Source organism: Etheostoma cragini, chromosome 5 (genome assembly GCF_013103735.1).
Source record: "Etheostoma cragini isolate CJK2018 chromosome 5, CSU_Ecrag_1.0, whole genome shotgun sequence".
Classification (NCBI taxonomy): domain Eukaryota; kingdom Metazoa; phylum Chordata; class Actinopteri; order Perciformes; family Percidae; genus Etheostoma; species Etheostoma cragini.
In genome coordinates, this window is record NC_048411.1 from 350018 (window position 1) to 371918 (window position 21901).

Below are 21901 nucleotides of genomic sequence, written 5' to 3' on the forward strand. Positions count from 1 at the left end.
ATATCATCTACTGAACACAGCGCTTTAGGACAAGGACAGTTTCCCCTGTTCATAAAAATGCTCGGTAGGTGAAATAGACTGGCTATACAGTATATTTCAAAAATGGGGAAGAACACCAAGAGGGAAGAAACCAATCACACACAGGACACCACATTTGTTTGTTTTTAATATATATATATATATATATATACACACACACACATACACACCTTTATGTTTCTTGAAACCAAGGCAAAGCACATTTCAGCATCTAAGAGTACAGCTTTTTCTCTAGACAAATGTACAACTCAACACAAACCATTAAGAATAATATAGTGAAACCGTACAGCTTTTAAAGAAGATCTACAACCACTAAATAAAATGTCAACAAAGGGGAGCCTAAGCATGTAGACAGTCCCAACTCCTTTCTATCTATGCTTTCTTTCCTGCCTCCCTGCGCGCATCTTAACTTTAGGGGTACTGGAATGTAGGGCTGGGTTTAAAAAGAATCCATTTCCCGACTGTAAACCATCTGTAATTAACTGATCCGACAGTAATTCATAAATCCCTCGAGATCGACCTTTTTAGAGGCTCTGTTTTAAAGCTAGAGTCATAAATAGATTGGTATCAGATGAAAGTAGAAATGGAAGGAATCGCTGTCATGATGCTCTAGTTATTGCATGTGGAGCGGTTTTCAAAGGCGTACAGTTCTGCTTTAGGTAAACCGTCTCTGCATCACACCCCCTAAAGAAATTTCACATTTGTTTCTGTCTGTATGTAACTGCTTTGTGGGTAACATTCATTTTTTTAATAATGCACCAGGTTAGAGGATTCCGTGGACATTGTACAGCATTAGTTCTCAGAAAATCTCTTTCATATCCAAGCATAAATTGGTGTTGTAAGTGGTATGTCCCTAACACTACTGGAATGTATCAAACAGCAGAAACAACAGGGGCAAAGCTTAGTGCTCAGACGCAGCATCAGCGCCCCACTGAGCGACCGACCACAGGAGCTCCGGCTCTCTCTAGTGGCCGACGGTAACACCAGACAGAGCAGCGGCAGTCCAGAGCTGCAGGGCTGAAAACACCAAACCACCACGTACAGCAGGCAGTAGAGCCACAGATATATAGGAGATCGGCCAATTCTGGACACCGGTCCTCAGCTTAACTGTCTGGAGGCAGACGATGCAACAGACCTTTTCACAGCAGACATGTTTGACTTGTCAGAGAAGGAAAAGCACAGCTGAAAACCTGCGTCCCACTGAGCTATTTCAGGGCCTCTCCTAAGTGGAATGCAGCCATCATTAATGGTTGTGAATACACTATGACATGTCAACATGTCTGCCGTGAAGAAGGTCTATACAGTGCTACAACATGTAACGGCTGTCTGGTTGCTTCCACTCGCACGGCGACAGAGAGGATGACACACACCAGCTACCAGGGAAAAGCCCAGAAAACACCCAAATGCACAGAGTCACAGCAAGAACGGACCGAGAGGAAACATGTCGCCCTCCTCTCTCCAATAGGGCAATAATAATACTTCAATAAAACATTTCTCTAACCAAAAATACTGAAACACACTTAGCTCTAAACATCTTCTTAAATGTACAATATAGTGAGTCTGAAAAGGTTTTTTTACAGTAGATAAAATAAATTCTTTTAAAGGTCCCATGACATGGTGCTCTATGGATGCTTTTATTAAGACCTTAGTGGTCCCTAATACTGTATCTGAAGTCTCTTTTATATAGACCTTAGTGGTCCCCAATACTGTATCTGAAGTCTCTTTTATATAGACCTTAGTGGTCCCTAATACTGTATCTGAGGTCTCTTTTATATAGACCTTAGTGGTCCCCAATACTGTATCTGAAGTCTCTTTTATATAGACCTTAGTGGTCCCTAATACTGTATCTGAAGTCTCTTTTATATAGACCTTAGTGATCCCCTCATGACCTCATAAGGGGAAGGTTCTAGATCAGCCCATCTGAGCTTTCATTTTCTCAAAGGCAGAGCCGGATACCCAGGTCTTTGTTTACACCTATCACCATTTCTAGTCCCTGGGGGGTCATAGGCCGGCTGGGGGAATGCATATTAATGTTAAACCCTCAAAGTGAAATTCTCCCACCATGGGACCTTTAAGAAGTTAAGCTTGAGACTTCTCAAGCCAGACATTTAAATGACGTCAACAAAAATGTGAAGGGAGTGACATTCACATAGGGGTGGAAAATATTGAAACATGTTCATTCCATCTGAAAACTCCTATAAATTGGTTGCTATAAAAGGAAGCATACGCTACTTTTGGGTTACAAAAAGTTCTTTGCTTAAAAATAGAGATTTTTGAGAACAGAATCTGATAATTGGTAAATTTAAGGTGGCCAACTGTTTCCAAAATGCCCCTGATTAAGTAAAGCTTGATTAGTGTCACATGTAAAAACCTGTATTTGAGGGCCGAGTTTAAGGTCAGAAGATAAAATGTCAGGATTCTGACTAATGTTTCCCACGTGGCCCTAATCCTCTTCCATATGACGCAGTCGGTTACTGTACACACCTGACGTATGAGCCGACACACGGCTACTGATCTTCACATCCCTGCTACACAGACTGCTCTATGATTCATATTGCTGTTTTTGTCTGAGCGCAGAAAAAGCTCTGGTTGGGTCACGCTGACACCTAGAGCGCTTTCACTACACCTCCCTCCTCCAAGGTAACCCTAATGACATCACTGGGACACTTAAAAAGCTCTCTCGGCCACAGACGATATTAAACAACAAGTAAACATGTGTAAGATCGGCGAGTGGCACTTTAACAGATGGGAACACAACTACAAAAAGAATAGAACAGAAGTGAAATCAACACTGGGGAAACTTTTTGATGTTACCACTGAAGAATCTAAGAGTTGCCAGTGGTAGAAATCTTACAGAGTCGTGCTGTAAGCAGAGCGCGGTGGACACCGCATCTCACCGTAGAGATGCTTTAACAAGCTGAGCATCAGAGGCAGAGATCTGATGGCTGTCTCAATGATAGACGCACACCCACACACCCATACATACACACGTGTGTGTGTGTGTGTGTGTGTGTGTGTGTGTGTATCTATACACACTGTATATACAGTATACACACACACGCACATATATTCTGTCTTTCTGCTGTGACGAAGTGCACATGGCGAGGTTACATCACACAGAAGCAGATACTGGCAACACAGAAACCATGGTAACCTTTTGTGTACGGTCCCATCCCAACAATGTCACAAACAGAGGCCATAAAGCAACACTCCCACCACCTTACTGAACGTGTGTAAAAACCAGCTACTTCGTCGGAGATAAAAAAAAAAAGAAGTTTTAAAACAGAATGAGTCCATGAAGCCAAAAAAATACATAAGACGTGTTCCATTTCTGTGAGCCATTGTGCTTCTGCCATGAAATGCTGAGAGGAGTGCTGCTATCCATCGCACTGGCCTTCATAATTAAACCCTTATTTAAATTGAGCATTGCTAACTGCAGTTTGTGAATTCCCAACCTCCGGACTGGACTGTGTATTTGTAAGGTGGACTGATCCTGTTGAACACAGGGTAACTCGGAGAGGGGTGGAAACGAATCACTGCATCGATGCAGCGACAGACACCACGTCGAAGACTTTGGTCTGCTGTCCTCGGTGTTCACACGCCGCTACATTCAGCCAGCGTCTATTTAAGACCAGAGGAATAAAAAGGGGAGTTCAAACTGTATCTATCTGACTGCTTGCATTTGTTGATGGAAATCATTTGTAGCAGTATATAATGATATTGTCGATTTGAAACATTGATGGAATATTCAAATCGTGAGACCAGGGAAGATTCACACCCCTTGTAACTTAGCCAATCATCTTAGGGCTTTCCCGCTTGCTGATACAGTAGATACCATGATGTCGATGGTTTGGCAGAGGGGGAGAGCCTTTTTTTTTATTATTGTGAATGGCAGCCAAAACATGGGGAAAACACACATAAATAAACCGGGAGGATGGTAAAGGTGAATTCAGTCTGAATAAAACAGACACAACATTGAGATATAATAGAACACACCAAATATAAAATCAATCTATGTATAAATAGAAACAATCACAACAAAGAAAATTAAAAGTTACATTTGGGGAGCTGGGGTGTGCACCGGGGTAACGATACAGTAACAGGGTTGAGAAAAGTACATTAAAACAAATAAATGTACAATAAAAAAGGAGCACACATTAATAGGTATATAGAGGATAGCCTGTGTACAGGTAGAAATGAACAGCTGACCAACATTTTGTGCAACAGTGTGGATATAAACATGGGCAGTGATGGAAATGTGGAACCAGGGTCCAGTGGTTCCCTGACCCAACCTGAACCTGGTGCTTCACAGACACGCACTCTGCTCTCATACCCAAATGAGACGGAATGACCCAGGCTCTAGTTTGTTTTGGCTCACACGCACAGCACTGCAAGCCCCCCCCCCCCCCGAGCTCCTGGGCCCTCGGGGTGCTGCCCTCTTCTCAGGGCGAGCTGGGGTGGGTGAGGGGTGGGGGGCCTCTAGGCGGCGGCCTCCGCCAGCGCCGGCAGCAGGCCCTTCTCTGTCAGGTGAGCCTTCAGCGAGTTGAAGATGTGGAGCTGCTGATCGACGCGGAGGGCCAGGAGCTGCTGGATCACCTTGCTGGGGTTGGGGCCCCTGAGAGGAGGGAGGGAGAAGATCATTGTACGTCGTCAGAGTCTATAGTTCTAAGTCAACAGAACTGACCTTTGATTAAATCCCTCAGGCTTGCTACAGTAGCTGCCCTGAAGTCCCTGGGACCAGGCCCCCCAGGAAGTGCGCCGGGCTTTGAAGCCAATTTGACATAGCAGCCAAACTTCCGTATCCGTCACCTGATGTCATGGGCCCCAAAAAGACTTGTTCCCATCGACATAAGTGGCAAAGGAGACGCCTTTATACCAGTGGAATTATGAAATGACTGAATCCAGTTTGACCCATTCAATCTGATTACAGTGGAGAGTCTAGAAGCCCCACATGATTAAATCAGTTGGTCCCCATTTAAGTTAGCGGAGCGCCAAACCTGAAGCGTCCGGCTCGGGATGCGGAGGATCCTGAGCAACTCTCATAGGAAGGAACGGGGCTCTGCCTCTAACGCTGTATCCAGGTTGTATACATCCAAACCTGGGACCTGTACGCTTTAGCTGCATCATTACATGGCATCGGTTTAGCATACCCGTCACTGCAGAAACCTCATATCTCCATATTTTTTTCATTAAAATCATCATTTTATCAGGAGGCGGTTACCTGATGAAGCTAGCAATGTAGACATTAACAAATGTGGCCATGAGGTACTGGCAGTCAAATCGGTCCATGATGCCACCATGGCCCGGGATGGTGTTGGCAAAATCCTGAAAGGACAAGGGACATGAGCTCGGACTGCTCCTCTGGACATCGTGAAGAATTAGAGTCCACAGGCATTCACAGTTTGTTTTATATGTAATCAAGCACAACACACAGAGGTACACTTCACTTCAAGGTATCTACATAAGAGTGACATGACACTGTCATGACACAGCCATGACACATGGAACCTAACCCTAATCCGTCATGACAAAACCGAATAACACTTACTAAACATAGTGTTAAGGCATCCACGTTTGACTTGTTTATAATGTTCATGACACAGTCATGACAGTGTCATGTCACTCTTATGTCAATACCTTCAAGTAAAGTGTAAGTCACACATCTTACTGAAATCTAAGACTTTTTTTACAGTTGACTTGACAGACATAAGCAATAGAGCTGGGATATCATTGCTCCGGTCCCGAAAGTTGAATGATACACGTGCTAGAGACAATATATCATGAGACATTTCTATATGTTAATTGTTTTCTCATATAAAAATGTCATCACGTCAGTCTGACATCTATTTCATTTGTAAAGAAGTAAATAACATCAATTTTCTGCTTTCGGTCAGAAAACGGATATGATGTAGTCGCCGTCAGCCATACCGTATGAAATTCAAAATATAGTATTTAGTTGAATCGTTGATATCAAAAAATTATTTGAAATAAATATATAGTTACTAGGGGGCAAAAAAAAAAATCCATTCTAAGAAATAGTAGATTTTCTTTTTTTTGCCCAAACTAAATGAGCACATAGACTATGAATCAAACAAAAAGAAGAAAATAAGCCCTGTGAGCAGACTGACAGGTGTCCGTCATCCCTACCTTGATCTTGAAGGCTCTTTTGAAGCCGCTGGCAAAGAAGCCACCGAAAGGTCCCATGATGGAAGCGAAGGAGGAGAGAGCGATGCTGTGGATCTGGAACGGGTAGAGACGGACTGTGGTCTGTGGAGACAAGAAGAGAGTGGTCCCAGCAACTAGCCACGATCAACCAGCGTCTAAACATGGGGCCGCATAGAAAAACTGACCACTCCACTTTTCTACCCAGTGTTTGTCAAAGCTGCCGTATGCATATGGATAGCCCACAACTTAGCTATTTGCAGCTCCCTAAATACAATGGCAAGCAGTTTCTAGACGAGGCATTCAGCATTCGCATTTTCCATTTGGACCCAAAAACTTGCTTAGCTATAGTTGCAAGCACATTTAGAGCGGTCTCTCTCCTTGGCTTGAAAAACATTGAAGACCCCTGCCCTAAAGCCAAACAGATGGGGGGGGGGGGGGGGGGAGAGAGAAAGAGAGAGAGAGAGAGAGAGAGAGAGAGAGAGGCGGGCAGGCAAGTCTTACCCATCCAGTGATAGACTCCAGGACGCTGGGCAGCGCGTAGTCCTGGAGCTGGAAAAGCTCAGACGGCTCACATTCCACCTGGAAGCTGTTGGAGTTGGTGTTGAACTCCACCGGGCACACAAAGTAGCGGCAGCCGGCCATCACATAGGAGAGCTGGGAGGAGAAGAGGCTTCAGTCACTCTGCAGTCACAGCACTGGCTGCTGGCTCTTATCTCAGTCAAATGATGGGAGACTACCGAGGAAGAGAAGCTGCAACACCGCTGCCAAACACAGAGTCTTTGTATGTATCCGTGTTTTGGTTTATGTTTATCATGATTCTGAGATTTTATGATGTGTAACTAACTTTTATATTAGAAAGTTAAAAAAATCAAAGCCTAATGTTTATTGAGTGTAGCTTTGAATAATCTCAGCCTAGTGTAGTAGATCCAACTTTACAACCAAATGTGTCTGTCTCAATGAAAAGAAAGAAGGAAAGAAAGAAGAAAGTAAGGAAGGTCAAGGCTAGAGTGGGGATCAAAACAGACAAAATGGAGAATTCGCTACAAAAGGCATGAGCTGAAGACCCCATCCTACCATGATGCCAAACACAATGGTGGAGAACAGTCCACCGATGAATCCCTCCCATGTCTTCTTAGGTGAAAGCTGCAGAGGACACAGTAAATTGATTTATTTTAGTTTAATATGATTTTATGTGTCCATCACATAAGCCAATGGATTACGTTTGACCTGACCTGGCAGTAAAACCCAAACTGGAAAGGAGAATCCTCTTCAAATATCAGGTGGTGATTTACCAGAGATTAAAAAAAGAAAAACAGAGTGCACATCTGGTGCTTGCATGACAGGGTTTCTACAGGTTTTGCCAAGTCAAATTTAAGACTTTTAAAGACCATTTTGAATGAAATTTAAGACCTATATCATGATGTCAAAAACAAAATCAGATATCAGAGTCCAGAAAGGTTGTCTGGAACAGTTACCAGATTTCCTCATTGGCATCAAAGGACTGGTGTCTGGATTGGCTGCAACACAAGTTGCATGTTGGTCATTTGTAGTTGTTATATATATGAAGTAGCAACAGAAAGAACTACAACACCACAGAATTCTCAAGTGTGCGGGAACATTTCAATGAGCGTTACATTGGTGTTGGAAAATTAAAATTATTTAAGACCTAGAACACAATACTTCAGCGAATTTAAGACTTTTTAAGGACTCATATTTTGATTTGACTCCATACTTTAGACTTGTTTAGACTTTTCAGACCCCGTGGGAACCCTGCGTTAATGGATTCTAAAGCTAAGAACGAGTGATATCAACCGACCTTGATGAGAGGGGTTCGGCCGAAGAAGAAACCAAACATGTAGGCCATAATGTCGTTACAGATCACGCAGGAAATTGGCACAATGAACCTGTTCAAATGAGAAAAGTTTACAGGAGCCTCACATACGAGACCAGGTGAAAATATGTTTTATGAAATAAGAAGTGTGTAGGGCTGGGTTCCGAGTTGAATATTTTTAGGCACCAATAGAGTTGCCTCTAAAGTATCGAGTGTGAAAAAAAGCCACGTCATTCAACACCCAATCTCAACACCAGAGGAGTCAATGTAATCAGCGTCAGTGAGCCAATGAGCCCTCTAGCAAGATCTAATACTGCTGCTGATTGGCTGCCTCACGTCACATGTCGTACAGGAATGCAGGGAAACCTCTACGTAACGTACAGAAACAGGGCTCACGCAGTGAGATTGGTAATGTTTTTTGTTTTATAAAATTAGTAACAAAAAAAAAAAAGTATGGTTTAGCAACCGGTATTGAAGTCATGGTATTGGTATTGTTACCGGCTTTGAATATTTGTTGAATGATACCCAGCCTTACATGTGTGATAAGGTCATTTGAAACAGTTTTTCATTTTACTAACTCATTTTCATACCAATCGACATACAAAATTAACATCATTGGATTTCAAAGTAATTTTCTCTTCTGGATTACACCAGAGAGAAGAAGCCATTTTACTGCTAGAAAATATATTACACAGTATATGTAAAGGAAATACAGTTTACTTACCAGATCATCCCCTCAAACAGGTTGTGAATAATAAGGTGAGACTGAGTGACCACAATCAGCAGAGTCACATGGGTCCAACCAAACTGTGGACACAAAACAACATTAGCCAAGTACGTTTACACTAGGAATTTAAACCTTTACTATTCATGATTGCGAGTCTTAATTCTAAATATTTCTTGACCCACCGGACATACATTATATTAAGAACAAAGATTTGCAGATGATACACCACGCAGAGATTACTGTGATCGGGGATGGGTTTCAGCTCAAACCTGACTCAATATTAGTTCTATGAAATCCACAATGTGATTGGAAGATGGGGCTGGAGGAAGTGTCTCCTCTTTGACATTAAGAACTAGCTGTACTCAATTACAGACAGCTAAACATTGCAGACGTATTGTATGTGTGGCTGTAAAACTGTGCAGACACTGCCAGGATTAATAGTTTTATACATTCTACTGACACAGGAGCAAAGGTTGTCTTTCAGTATGTGAACAAAAACACATTTTTTCTCTCTGGCTCTGGTTCGTGACATAGACATGAAGCTTTTGTTATGTGGGTTAAGCTCAGGAGACTTATCCATAGACTGGACGTTGTCTTTGGCCTAGTTCCCATGTACACAGGTATTTTTGAAAACAGGGTTTGAACATTAATTTTAAAAAAAATGTTTAAATCTGTCCACACAAACACAGTTTGAAAAAATTCTCTGTCCAAATGAAAACACAATTTGAGTGCTGTCGAGAGCCAAACAAACACAACCTTAACCCTAGTCTGGCATTGCCAAACCACTCTGTCCCAAAATGTTCCAGTTAGAGAGGAAATTCCTTAAACATGTTCTCCTTAAATCTTTACAAACTGTTCCCGAAAGAACCAAGCAGGCCTGCCTTGTTGCCTTGTTGTTTTTTTTTACCTGCCATTTTCAGTGTGTAGCAGAACGAAAAATAGACACCGGCAACACACAGAGAGCAGCACGTGAGGGACATCCAGGCGGACAGCCAGAGGCGGCAGATGTGAGTAGCCTGGAAATCCAGAAAGGATTCCTGGAAATCTGAAAGATTAAGGGGCGGCACTAAGCATGCATTTGAAAATATCACTGCACGCAAGTTGATAACTCTACGACCGATGTTTACTGGCTGAATCCGGACTTCGACGTTGCAGCGCTGTCATCATCTGTTTAGCTCGCCTCTGGCCCGCCAGACTACTCTAACCCTAAAGCCCTGTTAGCCAATTAGAAGCCTGGAAAAAAGCAGAAAGCAGCCTCATTGACCGTTCCATAGCACATCCAGACATCTGTTCCTCAATATAGTCGTGAACTGTAATCTGTAGCCTACATTTATGTGAAAATATCAAAAAGAAATAAAGTCTGTTTAGCAAGGTTAGAACCACCATTATTTTGGCCACACCCACCACTTGAACTGTTCTTCAGAAAAAGAATATTTTAACTGTCCTGGGACGTAAAACGCAGTTTCTGTGTGGACAAAGGGCCAAACTACATAGAAACAGCTACGTTTAAAAAAATGCCCGTTTAGGTGTGGGGTAGGCTTTAATGATTTTATGCCCGTTGGGTTACCAAGCAACTATTTTACCGTACCACTGGTTTTCTTTTCGACACAACCAACGCAACACAGTTGGAATGACTGTGTGCCAGATATTTTCAAAACCCCGTCCTACTTCTCCATACACTGGAGGGCCTGTATTTTAGCTGGCCTCGTCAATAAGCCAGTAGCCTTGAGGCTGGAGGATGGTGGGGCGGGGGGGCACTTACCATGTAGAACTGAAGACGGTAGTGCTTCTTCACCAAACTCAGCACAAACATGCAGAAACCTGCAACGACATAACAATTTCTGTGTGAAATACTTAACGGGGACATAATCAGGGCTGGGAAGGAAAGGGAGATTAATGAGGTCAGAGATCACTCCCAACAAAGACAGTGTAGAAGTGAGATGTCTCCGTTTCTAAAACAGTGACTTGAGATGGTTCGAAACCATTTTTTGCTTTCTGTTACCGATTCTGATACCTGAATTTGAGTATCGGCCGATACTGAGTACTGATCCGATACCAGAGTGTCATATATTTAGTTATGTTTTAATAGCTGTATATTACTATCCCTGTATAGATGAGATATGATTTTAATCTTTGTTGTCAGTCTAATTCAAGTTAGACTCTTTGTGAAACATTAAAAAACTCAAACAATGGGCACCCAGATAGCTCAGTTGGTAGAGCGGGTGCCCATAATAGAGGTTTACTCCTCGACGCAGCCGGCCCGGGTTCGAATCCGGCCTGCGGTCCTTTGCTGCATGTCACTCCCCCTCTCTCTCCCCTTTCACAACTTCAGCTGTCCTGTCCATTAAAGGCCTAAAATGCCCCAAAAAAATAATCTTTAAAAAATAAAATAGAACAAAATAAAAAACTCAAACAATGAACACCACAGAACTTTCTTTTATCATCCAGTTTGACAGTCAGTTATAACGGAACAAGAACATAAATAAACTACTTGAACGTAAAAAAGGTTTACGTGGTATCAGATCGGTGCCTAAACTCCAGTACTTCCCAGTACCGATACCAGCGTTTTAGACGGTGTCAGAGGCGATCCCGATACTGGTATCAGAAGATCTCTAACAGAGACCTAAACACACAAACAAGATCGGCAGCAATGTGAAGTACAACAAAAAAAAGATGGTGTTTTCTGAAAATGAAACCATGTAAACCTATTCTGGTACAACCTCAAAATACAATTATGAACCTGAAAATGAGAAGAATATGGGAGCTTTAAATAAAAAGTATGTCAGTATCATCAGGGAAATGTACTTGACTTGTTGATATAGTACTCAGTCCAGAAAAAACATTTTAGAAATGAAACGTAAAATGAAAAGTGTTAAAAGCGATAAAAAAAAAAGGTGTGGAAATTCAATTCAATTCAATTTGTTGTTCAATTGTTCTGTGTTTAATGGTCTTATGATTTCAGATGGACTTGGGTATCTTACCTTGTAAAGCAGCTAGTAACTAAACCTGTCAGAATAATATAGTGGAGTAAAAAGTAGAATATTTCTCTCTAAAACATATTGGAGTAGAAGGATAAAGTGGCATGAATAGAAAAGACTCAAGTAAAGTACCTCAAATTTGTTCTTAAGTAGAGTACTTGAGGAAACCTACTTCCATTTGACCACTGCACAGCAGAGAATGTGTGAGAGCCATTTCATTTCAAGTGATTTTACTAGGAAGTCAAACCCGACGTGCTGTAGACCCGGGGAAGTAGTTATACATTTACTCTTTTCCAGGTTAGATGCAACATCTACAGCATCTAAAAATAGATGTCATGACAAATAACACTGCAGATATGAGCATTTTCTGACACTCTTCAAAGCCTTTCCGCTTGAAGACAAGAGAAGATGTGAGAAAGCCCGGCCATTCAGTTTCACCTTGAATACAGTGGGTATGAGGTAGAAAGAGTCAGGGTGCGTCGTGCGTCCTTCCTCCTTCCCCCACCCCCCCCCCCCACATCCTGTTTGGCATCAGCCAGCAGCTACATTAGAACTGAATTACTAACAGACAACCTGCAGCACAGGAAGTGGGACTTCTCCAATTTGCATGGGGCCTACTTTAATAACCAACTTTGGAAGTCTCTAACCTAATAATGTACACACAATGTAGTTGTCTGTCCGTGAATCTGGGGGGGCGGAGCTTCGGGAGGGAGGGATGGGGGGGGGGGGATTTTTAAGGCAGATAGCAACACAAACATTTGGTTATTTAAAAATCCGATATTCCAATATATCGACCAATATATACTTAAAAACAAATCCGAAAACGCGGAACAAAACATTAACAGATTCCCCGAACATCAATTATTTGTAGTTACTTATGAGTTCACACTAAAATAATGATAATAATTTGTTTTACTGTCACAACAGAACAGAGGAACATCAAAATATATTAAATACACCATCACTATCAGGGACGTTGTAGAGCGTCCTCTGATGGACAGACTATGCAACACCATCACTAACAGGGACTTTGTATAGCGTCCTCTGGTGGACAGACTATGCAACACCATCACTAACAGGGACTTTGTATAGCGTCCTCTGGTAGACAGACTATGCAACGCCATCACTAACAGGGACGTTGTAGAGCGTCCTCTGGTGGACGGACTATGCAACGCCATCACGATCAGGGACGTTGTAGAGCGTCCTCTGGTGGACGGACGATGCAACGCCATCACTAACAGGGACGTTGTAGAGCGTCCTCTGGTGGACGGACGATGCAACGCCATCACTAACAGGGACGTTGTAGAGCGTCCTCTGGTGGACGGACTATGCAACGGCATAACCAACAGGGACGTTGTAGAGCGCCCTCTGGTGGACAGACTATGCAACGCCAACATTCATAACATGGTTGATTCATAACATGGTTGACTGTATATATATATATATATATATATATATTTATATATATATATATATATATCATTATAAACGCCGATACCAATAAAATACCTAATATCGGCTGATAATATCGGGCCGCCGGTGGATCCGTCGGGCTCTAGTTGAGTTCAAATATCAACAGCCTTTGCCCAGCATCACTTACTGCACCTTTAAGTTTAATGGTTTCATTTGACAAAAAGTTAATGCATAATTCCTTTGGCCCCGAGGACATTCCCTATCTACTAGGTCCCCCTGATGCATCTTCAGAACCTAAGTAATCTTTACAAAACCTATGTGTGGCTGGACTTTGGTAATAGTGTTAAGAAGGGCTGTACCAAATGTGTTTTGGGGTTGTTGTTTTCTTACATTAAAAGCTTCTATTGAGATTTCTGAATGAAGCTTTAAATGTATGCCGTCATCAAAATCAAAAATTCATACATGCTATAGCAACATTATGCTATGGCAGTTACTGGAAATGTTTGGATCACCTGAGCTGGAAGAGTCTGATACTAATAATATCAGTGCAGCCTAATCTTTACTGTACAGAAAAGCTGGTTATAAACTGAATGAATAGACCATTGATATAAATACGTAGATACCGCCTTTGGTTTGCGAGATGTGTTGCCGCCATTTTTGGGACAGACATCTGACACGCTTGGGCACAATGACTCGTAGAAAGAGACAGACGTTGGCGCATTTGAATGTTCATGAGAAAGAAATGCTAAGCTAAGTAACATGGAATGACATTTCACAAATGATGTTTTGCAATATTTTAGGTTACAAACTTGTTGAATTTAATATTTTAAATGTGTGTTAAATTTTCATATTATTTATTACAAAAGGTAATGCTAATCCTTCTTAAAAGGACCAAACGAGGATCACAATACTTCTAGAATCGCAATGCATGAAAATTGCAAAACAAAAATTGATTCGGCGCCCATGTACTGCAAAAGAATCGACTCCTGACAAAAGCACATCGTCCCAGCACTACTTTAGTCCCAGTTGGGGTCTCTGTGTTTGTACCTGTGAGATAGAGGGCGAAGGAGATAAATCGGTGGTATTTGCTGAGGATGCGGAGCGGCTCCTCCCTTTGCACCAGTGTGAAGAAGGAATCTGTCACAGTCTCACCATAGAAGAAGTAGTTCACACACAGCAGGAAGTACCTGTAGGGTGGAGCAAATGTACATGTCATACATGTTTATAACAACAGCTCATCAGACTCTGTATTAGGGCTGAACGATATTGTGTTTTAGCATCGACATAACAATGTGCGCCTGCGCGATGGTCACTGCGCAGGACCTTACGATGTTGACATTATCCTTTTTTGCTGCTTGATAGAAGTAAACTTTCCCTGTTCTCCTGTTACATGATTATTACAGTCCAACCCCTCCCGTTTAAGACAGGAAGCCATGTGGGCAGCGTGTGTATGTGATGTTAGTGCGACGGGGGTTACACAGAGTTTGTTGCTAGTGCTTGTGACATGGAGGTCTGATCAGTTTATCAAACTAACAAGCAAACGAGCTAACCACGCTAGTCGACCACAACCTGGAATTTAGAGGAAGCAACATGCAGTCACTGCCATACGCCTGGACTGATTATTATATGACTACAATGGTGTCATAGTCAACCAGTGTATTTCTACCTAATTTCCCTCTCCAAAACCACTGAAGAAGAGTAATGTTACTCACAGCGCTTACTTGCTTTGGTGTTTGTAAAGTATAAAAGTTTAACAAAGAATGGTTCACATTAGAAAAGACCCTTTTTCATTTTTTTCTTCTATGTAGATGCACTCCCCTAAAAAATCACCGCAGTAGTCGAGAATGATTTATTATTTCCAAATAGAGATATTCATGTCATCTTTTAAAAATTACTTTTGTTTTTTCATATATTCATATATATCGCAGGGGTAAAAAACATTGGAATGTCAGATTTAACCAATATCGTGCAGGCCTACTCTGCATTCAGTATGCCTGCACAAAAGCCAGTGAGGCCATGTGAAGAAACTTCACTGACTCACTTCCCTGCATGGCAAAAGGTAGAAGGCCAAATGTTTTAGTCCAATTTGCCAACTGTACATGGCATACAGTCTCAAATTTAGATTGTTTCAGGCTTATGGCATAGTGAATGTCAGGTCTCTATTGGCTATCTATCACACTAAAACTGTACACCACTATTGCTAAAATCAAAACAGCTCCGATGATTCACAATATTTTTGGCATTTTCGCTGATTGGCTTAATAATCTACAACCTACTCAAAATGCACTCAGGTGATAAAACAAACCTCGGGTAGTCTGCAACAAAATAAAACATGAGACAAAACAATAAGAAAAGAGCATGCAAAGATATTAGCAGGCTTCACAACACCTACACTATTGTAATTATTATAAAATGCATGATTTTGTGGGTGTGTGAGTTTGTGTGTGTGTGTGTGCCCTCACCAGCTCAAAGTCCTGAACCAGGGCAGGTGGTAGGAGTGGTACACACTGTAGCCAATGGTGATGATTTCCTGGAAGCACTTGATCTGAACACAGAGGACCTGCACAGAGAAATATTGTACAGATTCAGAGAGAGTGTGTGAGAGTGTGTGTGCATGTGTGTTAATATTTCCTGTGTTTCAGTCCACTGAGGCAGCACAGTGTCCGAGCTTCTGCACAACGCCATCAGCGTGGATTGTACTCACAATCATCATTAGCACCATGGGGCCCAGGTAGATGATGAGGAAGAAGAAGGAGATCATGGCTAAGGTGAGGATGCCTCGGATCCACCAGTTCTTCCATCTGAAAGGAAGCGTACACGTACGTACACGTACACACACACACACACACACACACACACACACACACACACACACACACACACACACACACACACACACACACACACACACACACACACACACACACACACACACACACACACACACACACACACACACACACACACACACACACACACACACACACACACACACACACACACACACAGTCTCAGAGATATTCAACAGGGGGTCCTCAGAGTTGAGATCTCTTATTTAAGTTATCTCTTTATATAAGACCTTTTATTACTACAGACAAAAATCAGCAATGTGGCTTTGCTCTTCAACAGTGATGGTACCTTGAAGAGAGTCCAGATAGGGCCTTGTTAAGAACCTCAGGGGTGTCATCAGCAGGGGCCGGCACCTCTGGGACGCCTGAGTCCACCTTGGATTCGCCATCTGACGCCCCATCTTTTTCCACCTTCAATGACATTGTAGCGATAAAAAATTAATAATAAAAAAAATAAAAAATTAGCTACAACCACAAAATCAAAAGAAACATAAGTGGCTCTTCAGTCTTTGCATTTAAAAACATTGATATTATAGTGGGATAAGAATAGCTCCTGTTTCTGTTTAGATCTTCATGTGATAAGGTATACTATCTGGGTTTACCCCGGTGTATTGCAAGCCTGGTTGTCTTTATATCCATGACGTTCGCCGGGGCTGAAGGAGATTTCAACGGATGCAGGTCGTTTTGCCGATATCCGTCCCTGTCCTCTGTCTCTGTGTTGGAGTTCTAACCTCTGGTGGATTTCTGAGGACTATGGTTACCTGGTATAGTCATCTGATTTCTACAATACGGCCTTGATGATGCGTTGCTTGCTGACGGATTATAAGACTATCATATTACTCTTATATTCTAAGACCGATATAATCAGGTCACCACTAAATGTCCTTTATCAACACATTTAAATAATTTAAGAAAACAAAAAACTTGAGATGTAGTCACTGAAATAAAGTAATTGAAACCCACATATTGTGTGACAAATCCGTTAAATAAGAAACCACAACACCAAATTCTATCCAAATTCAACTCATCATTCCCAGGTTTCCTAAGAATTCTAATAACCAAATATTCAGGTCAGGCTCTAGTCTGTACAGATCCTACCACTTTGCATTGGTGTAAGGCTAATTAAATGTAACTGGGTAGGTTTGGCAATAATATTATATACCCACTCAATGGCAGTGTATTTTCCCAATTTCTAGTTACAACAACAAAAAATGTCATGTTTTAAAAAGTTATATTTTCCATAAACTAATTTTGGCATATCACTAGATACCAAAATGATTCAGTTTTATACATTAACAAGAAACCATTTGCTATAACAATATTGCTCAAAATCAAAGTATACTATTAATAATGGAAAATAAGGTTACAAAGGAAATAGGTTATAATGTGAGTGCCCCTTCACTCTGGATCAACTTAAAAATATATACAAATATATAACTGTACATTTTTTCCAGTATTTGTAAAATGTCCTTTACTTTGCTCAAATCCTATGAAAAACTCTTACAAAATGCACTGTCAATAGTTCAGCCAACCAAGTGAATGCAGAAGCAGGCACAAGAAGACACGCACCTACAGACCCATTCTCCAGCTGCTGGTTTCTATGGAGATCACTTCCGTCACTCAGGATGCTTGAGTTAAAAATAGGCGCTCATTTCACAAAAAGACTCCTCCCCTCTACCAGGCTTTCCGGTAGTCACAACAACACTGAGTGTCTCCAGGGTCTTTACTAAATCTCCAATTCAATAGAAAAAGGCCATCTGTAGTGGTACTTTAGAGTTTTTAAAGCCAGAGGGTCCTTCAGCAATAAAGCAAAAAGAAAAAAAAAGCAGTCGGAGAATATTTAAGAGCAAAAATGTTTCAAACAGCTATAAACCACATGTGTGTTCAGATGATCATTTAGAGCAAGAATTCTGACTGAACAAACAAGGTATATATTCAGAAACATCCACCACCATGCACATATCCAGAAATGGTGTTGCAGCTGAATGTTGGGGCATCTCATGTGTTTATATAGTTTGATCACAGTGTGACTCATTCATAAATATGTAACCTGAAATTCACGTTCCTATAAATGTACTTTACCTAAACTAATGTCCTACTCATTACATAAACACTGTCATTTTCTCTAGTGTTGTTCTTCTTAAGCTTATCCAGATGAAAAGGTCATAACAGGGCCAGAGTAGATAGAACTTCCCCGCCCCCCCGTTTACGTGGTCAGGTTGATGCAGGACGGGGATCCACCACAATCAGCTGCACGTCCTGCAGCACTAAACTTTGTCTTGTGGATGACTGTCAAGTGATATTGCTTGTTGTGGTCATCTTTAACACATGACAATTTAGTATCTGCCACAATTTCAACATCGGATACTTGTGGCACACAATCAATTCCCGGTTTCCGCACTTGCATTTTGCCGATATAGCTAGATATAGATATAGATGTACCGATATAGGTATACTTCAGAGGCACCCACTGAAATTTACCAGGAGTACTGACAGTGCTTCATCCTTCAAAACCCAATTTTAAAACGTGTGAAGTAAATCTCGTCGGCGTTAGTGAGCCAATAAGCTTGCAGCATGCTTCTACCAAGAAGTAAAATTGCAGCTGATTGGCTGTCTAAGTTGACACGTCATAGAGGCCACGCAGGAAAAACTACGTTAAGCACAGAGAGACGTAGTAGGAGCTGAAAAATAAATAAAACTGTTTGTGACATAAGTTTGTAATTTCTTTTTAAAAGATTGGTATCAAGAAAAATATTGTTTAGACATAAAACAAGAGTAAAAAATTATTGGATGTATTTTTTCAATATTGGTGGATAGCCTACAACAAATTTAATAAACCAGATCATATTGAGAATCTAAATGATGTTATCAGGGGCCGTGCCTTTTGTTTAAACAACAGAGGAATAGATTTTTTTTTTTTAATCAATTTGACAGTCAACACCTCTTTACATTAGGAACATATAGCCTGACAACACCAACAATCATTAGTACCACGAAGTCAGTGAGTACTGCTCCCAGCCAAAGGAAAGACGTCGCCCTTTGTAGGCTGAGGGGGCGAAATCCCCCCCGATGTGCCCTATGTGGTCTGAAGTAGGGATGTAGCGAGGGCTGGGCGATACAGAGAAAACCTAACATCACCATATTTGTGACCAAATACAGCAACAATATTGTAGCGTTGGCTATTGGTGCTTTCACAAAATATTATATATATATATATATATATATATATATATATATATATATATATATATATATATATATATATATATATATATATATATATATATATATATATTTATTTATTTATTTATTTATTTTTGTGATAAATAATCATCAGTAATGTGGATATAATAACTAAGTGGGTAAAGGTAAATAATAGAACAGTTACAACAGTCTAGTAGGATCAGAATTTGACGTCACTTTACTGTAATGCAGCCAAGACTATATCTAGTCTTATATGACAATACTGATATAATTAATATCGACTCTAGATGTAGGTAAAGCCTGGGCTACTTCCCCATCTGCTTTTAGCTGTTCTTCTATGATCGGCAGGATGTCCTCTTGTCCTCATCCATCACACCACGCCCCTTTGATGGCTCTGATAATTCACTGGCAACTTCGACATCCATGTTGGCAACATCGATGACGCGTTTACTTCCCCTTCAGTGTGAACGCAACACGAGTAACTAGAATACACTGCTAGACAGCAGAACGCCTGAAGCGCTTGTTATTGTTGTAGCTAGCAATCAGGCCAGCTGAACTATGCTAAGCTAAGCTAAGCTGGCAGCGATGCTGCTGTCTGCGAGCCCTGGCTACCGTTAGCTAGCTACCGTAACAGTTGACTTTAGCTCACGTTGTTAGAAAAACCAACAACTGGACAGTGTTTTAGGCTTCTGTCCATCTCAGGCCATGTAGCTAGGTGGCTAGCAGCCAAACGTCTCACCACACATCAGTCGAGTTGTTTACAGTTTCCTATTCATGGCATAAAATAAAACCAGCGGGTCGACTATAACGAGGGGCTCTAGCTATGCAATGAGAGTCATTCTATACGTCGGTTTTTATACAGCTAGCTACATGATAAAGAAAGCAGAGTTGATTTCGGTCACAGTTGTTTAGTCTGTTGTTTTCAAGACTAACACAGGGACCGTGGCACCAACCAATCAGGTCTAAAATGGGAGCAGTTTGGCGGATGACTTGTTTAACGTTCCCCGCTATTGCGCATTACAGTGGCTTTTAAGTAACAATTGTAATGCTGCGACGGGGCACAGAGGAACAACAACGTCAACATTTCTGATTTTAATCGATTTTCACATTCCTCTTGCTCTAGCTACACGAGCCATAAGATAACACACTATCAACTAGCTAGCTAGCCTGGCTCCGTTACCTTGTCTTCTGACGACTGCGGCGGTAACGTCGGGTCGGTGTCTTTGGCTCCACGGTGCCTTAGCTCGGCCATCTTGGCTAGCAGGTCGTAGCCTACCGACTACGGTGAAGGTCCTGTGTCTCCGAGACACGAATTCGTTATTTGACAGATCTAGCGTGTAGCCAGATTTTGCACAGCAACACTTTTCACTCGACAACCCAATCGGTGGTGTCAAGTCCGCAGGAAGAAAATATTAAAAACAACTTCCGGTTTTCAAGATAAAGTCCAAGTTGATGACATTTAAGCATAACATACATGGATGAGTATATCTTTTTTTTCTCCAGTTTATGAAAGTAGGCGTCAATGATTTTTTTACACAAATAGAACCAGTACATGAAAAGTAAAAAACAACAACAAATTCTCTATCCCAGACTTTTTTTCAAAAGCATAGGCCACTAATAGCCTATGTGTAGCAGTCTCTAATGTAAAATCAAATCTTTTTTTTTAGTAAGAGAAAGAGAAAAACAACAATGGATCCAGCAAATTAGCAACATGTAATCTGATGAGAAAAAAACAGGGATTTGTAATTTTTTTTCAAATGTGAACAGAAAAAGAAAGAGGCTTTTATGCATGGTTTCTTTGATTTTCTGTAGGCTTTTCTTTGTTGTTGTGATATGTAATACATTGGAACATAAAGAATAGTTATCATATGCGTAGCTATGCAACTTTGCCAAGTGGTAAACGTGTGCTTTTATATTTGAAGGTATATTCTCCTTATGGTTCCGTTTATTCTGACAAATTTGACGTTGTCCTCTGACGTCATGGGAGGTGTGGTGTTTATGTCTATGGAGCTCTATTTATGACAACCGTGTAATGTGTTTGGAGTGTTACAATTGTAGATAATCAATACAGCATTAGCTAAGACTATGTGGAAACATATTTCTTCATTACAATAGCTTATATAATAACAATAATGTGTACTTTATACTTCCAAGTATAAAGTATTATTATACATTTATATAACAGTGGCGGTGATGTTCAGACCCCCAGTGAGCCTGTGAGCCAGCTTGTAAACAGACCTTTTGATAGTTTTAGTATTGCTCTCAATACACACATGTTGTGTTTTACACACACTCACTAACGCTGTAATCAACATTATGGCAGGGTGTACACAGCAACAGTGACTTCCCTCATCCATAAACCTCCCTAACCAACAATACAACTTACAGTTGTTAAAATCTTCAAACAGAAGTTCTCCTTCCTCTTCAAGACTTTAAAATAGTATTTGTGTCCTTAATACATACATCTTAATATCGTAGGGGACCATTTACAAGACAAGCGTATGACATTTTCAGTTCTATGCAGGCTCTAATGTGTGTTTGCCCGTCTCCTGCTTGTAAAAGTATCTGTAATTTGCACCCTGTAACACAATGTGGCAGCAAAAGCTCACTATAGGGTTGTGTGTGTGTGTGTGTGTGTGTGTGTGTGTGTGTGTGTGTGTGTGTGTGTGTGTGTGTGTGTGTGTGGCCTGACAGC

The 21901-nt window shown here is 41.2% G+C and overlaps 1 protein-coding gene and 1 long non-coding RNA gene across 3 annotated transcripts; both read right to left on the reverse strand.

Annotated features, from left to right (window-relative positions):
* Positions 1-329: 329 nt before the first annotated feature.
* Positions 330-3023, reverse strand: LOC117944317. The gene is made up of 2 exons (XR_004656546.1): positions 2109-3023; positions 330-1634 (listed from the first exon to the last, which is right to left on the reverse strand). It is a non-coding gene; the product is annotated as an uncharacterized LOC117944317 (long non-coding RNA).
* Positions 3024-4004: 981 nt separating this feature from the next.
* Positions 4005-20615, reverse strand: cds2 (CDP-diacylglycerol synthase (phosphatidate cytidylyltransferase) 2). 2 transcript variants are annotated; one of them, XM_034870976.1, is made up of 13 exons: positions 20376-20615; positions 16292-16423; positions 15858-15954; positions 15616-15713; positions 14201-14340; positions 10525-10583; positions 8760-8842; positions 8021-8108; positions 7279-7347; positions 6706-6858; positions 6187-6306; positions 5261-5364; positions 4005-4654 (listed from the first exon to the last, which is right to left on the reverse strand). In XM_034870976.1, exons 1-13 carry the CDS (start codon positions 20456-20458, stop codon positions 4519-4521), a joined length of 1362 nt encoding a protein of 453 aa, XP_034726867.1. In that variant the 5' UTR covers positions 20459-20615; the 3' UTR covers positions 4005-4518. The 2 variants fall into 2 exon arrangements, with proteins under 2 accessions (XP_034726867.1, XP_034726866.1); XM_034870975.1 differs by lacking the exon at positions 20376-20615 and having other exon boundaries at positions 16292-16425.
* Between the last annotated feature and the right edge of the window lie 1286 nt (positions 20616-21901).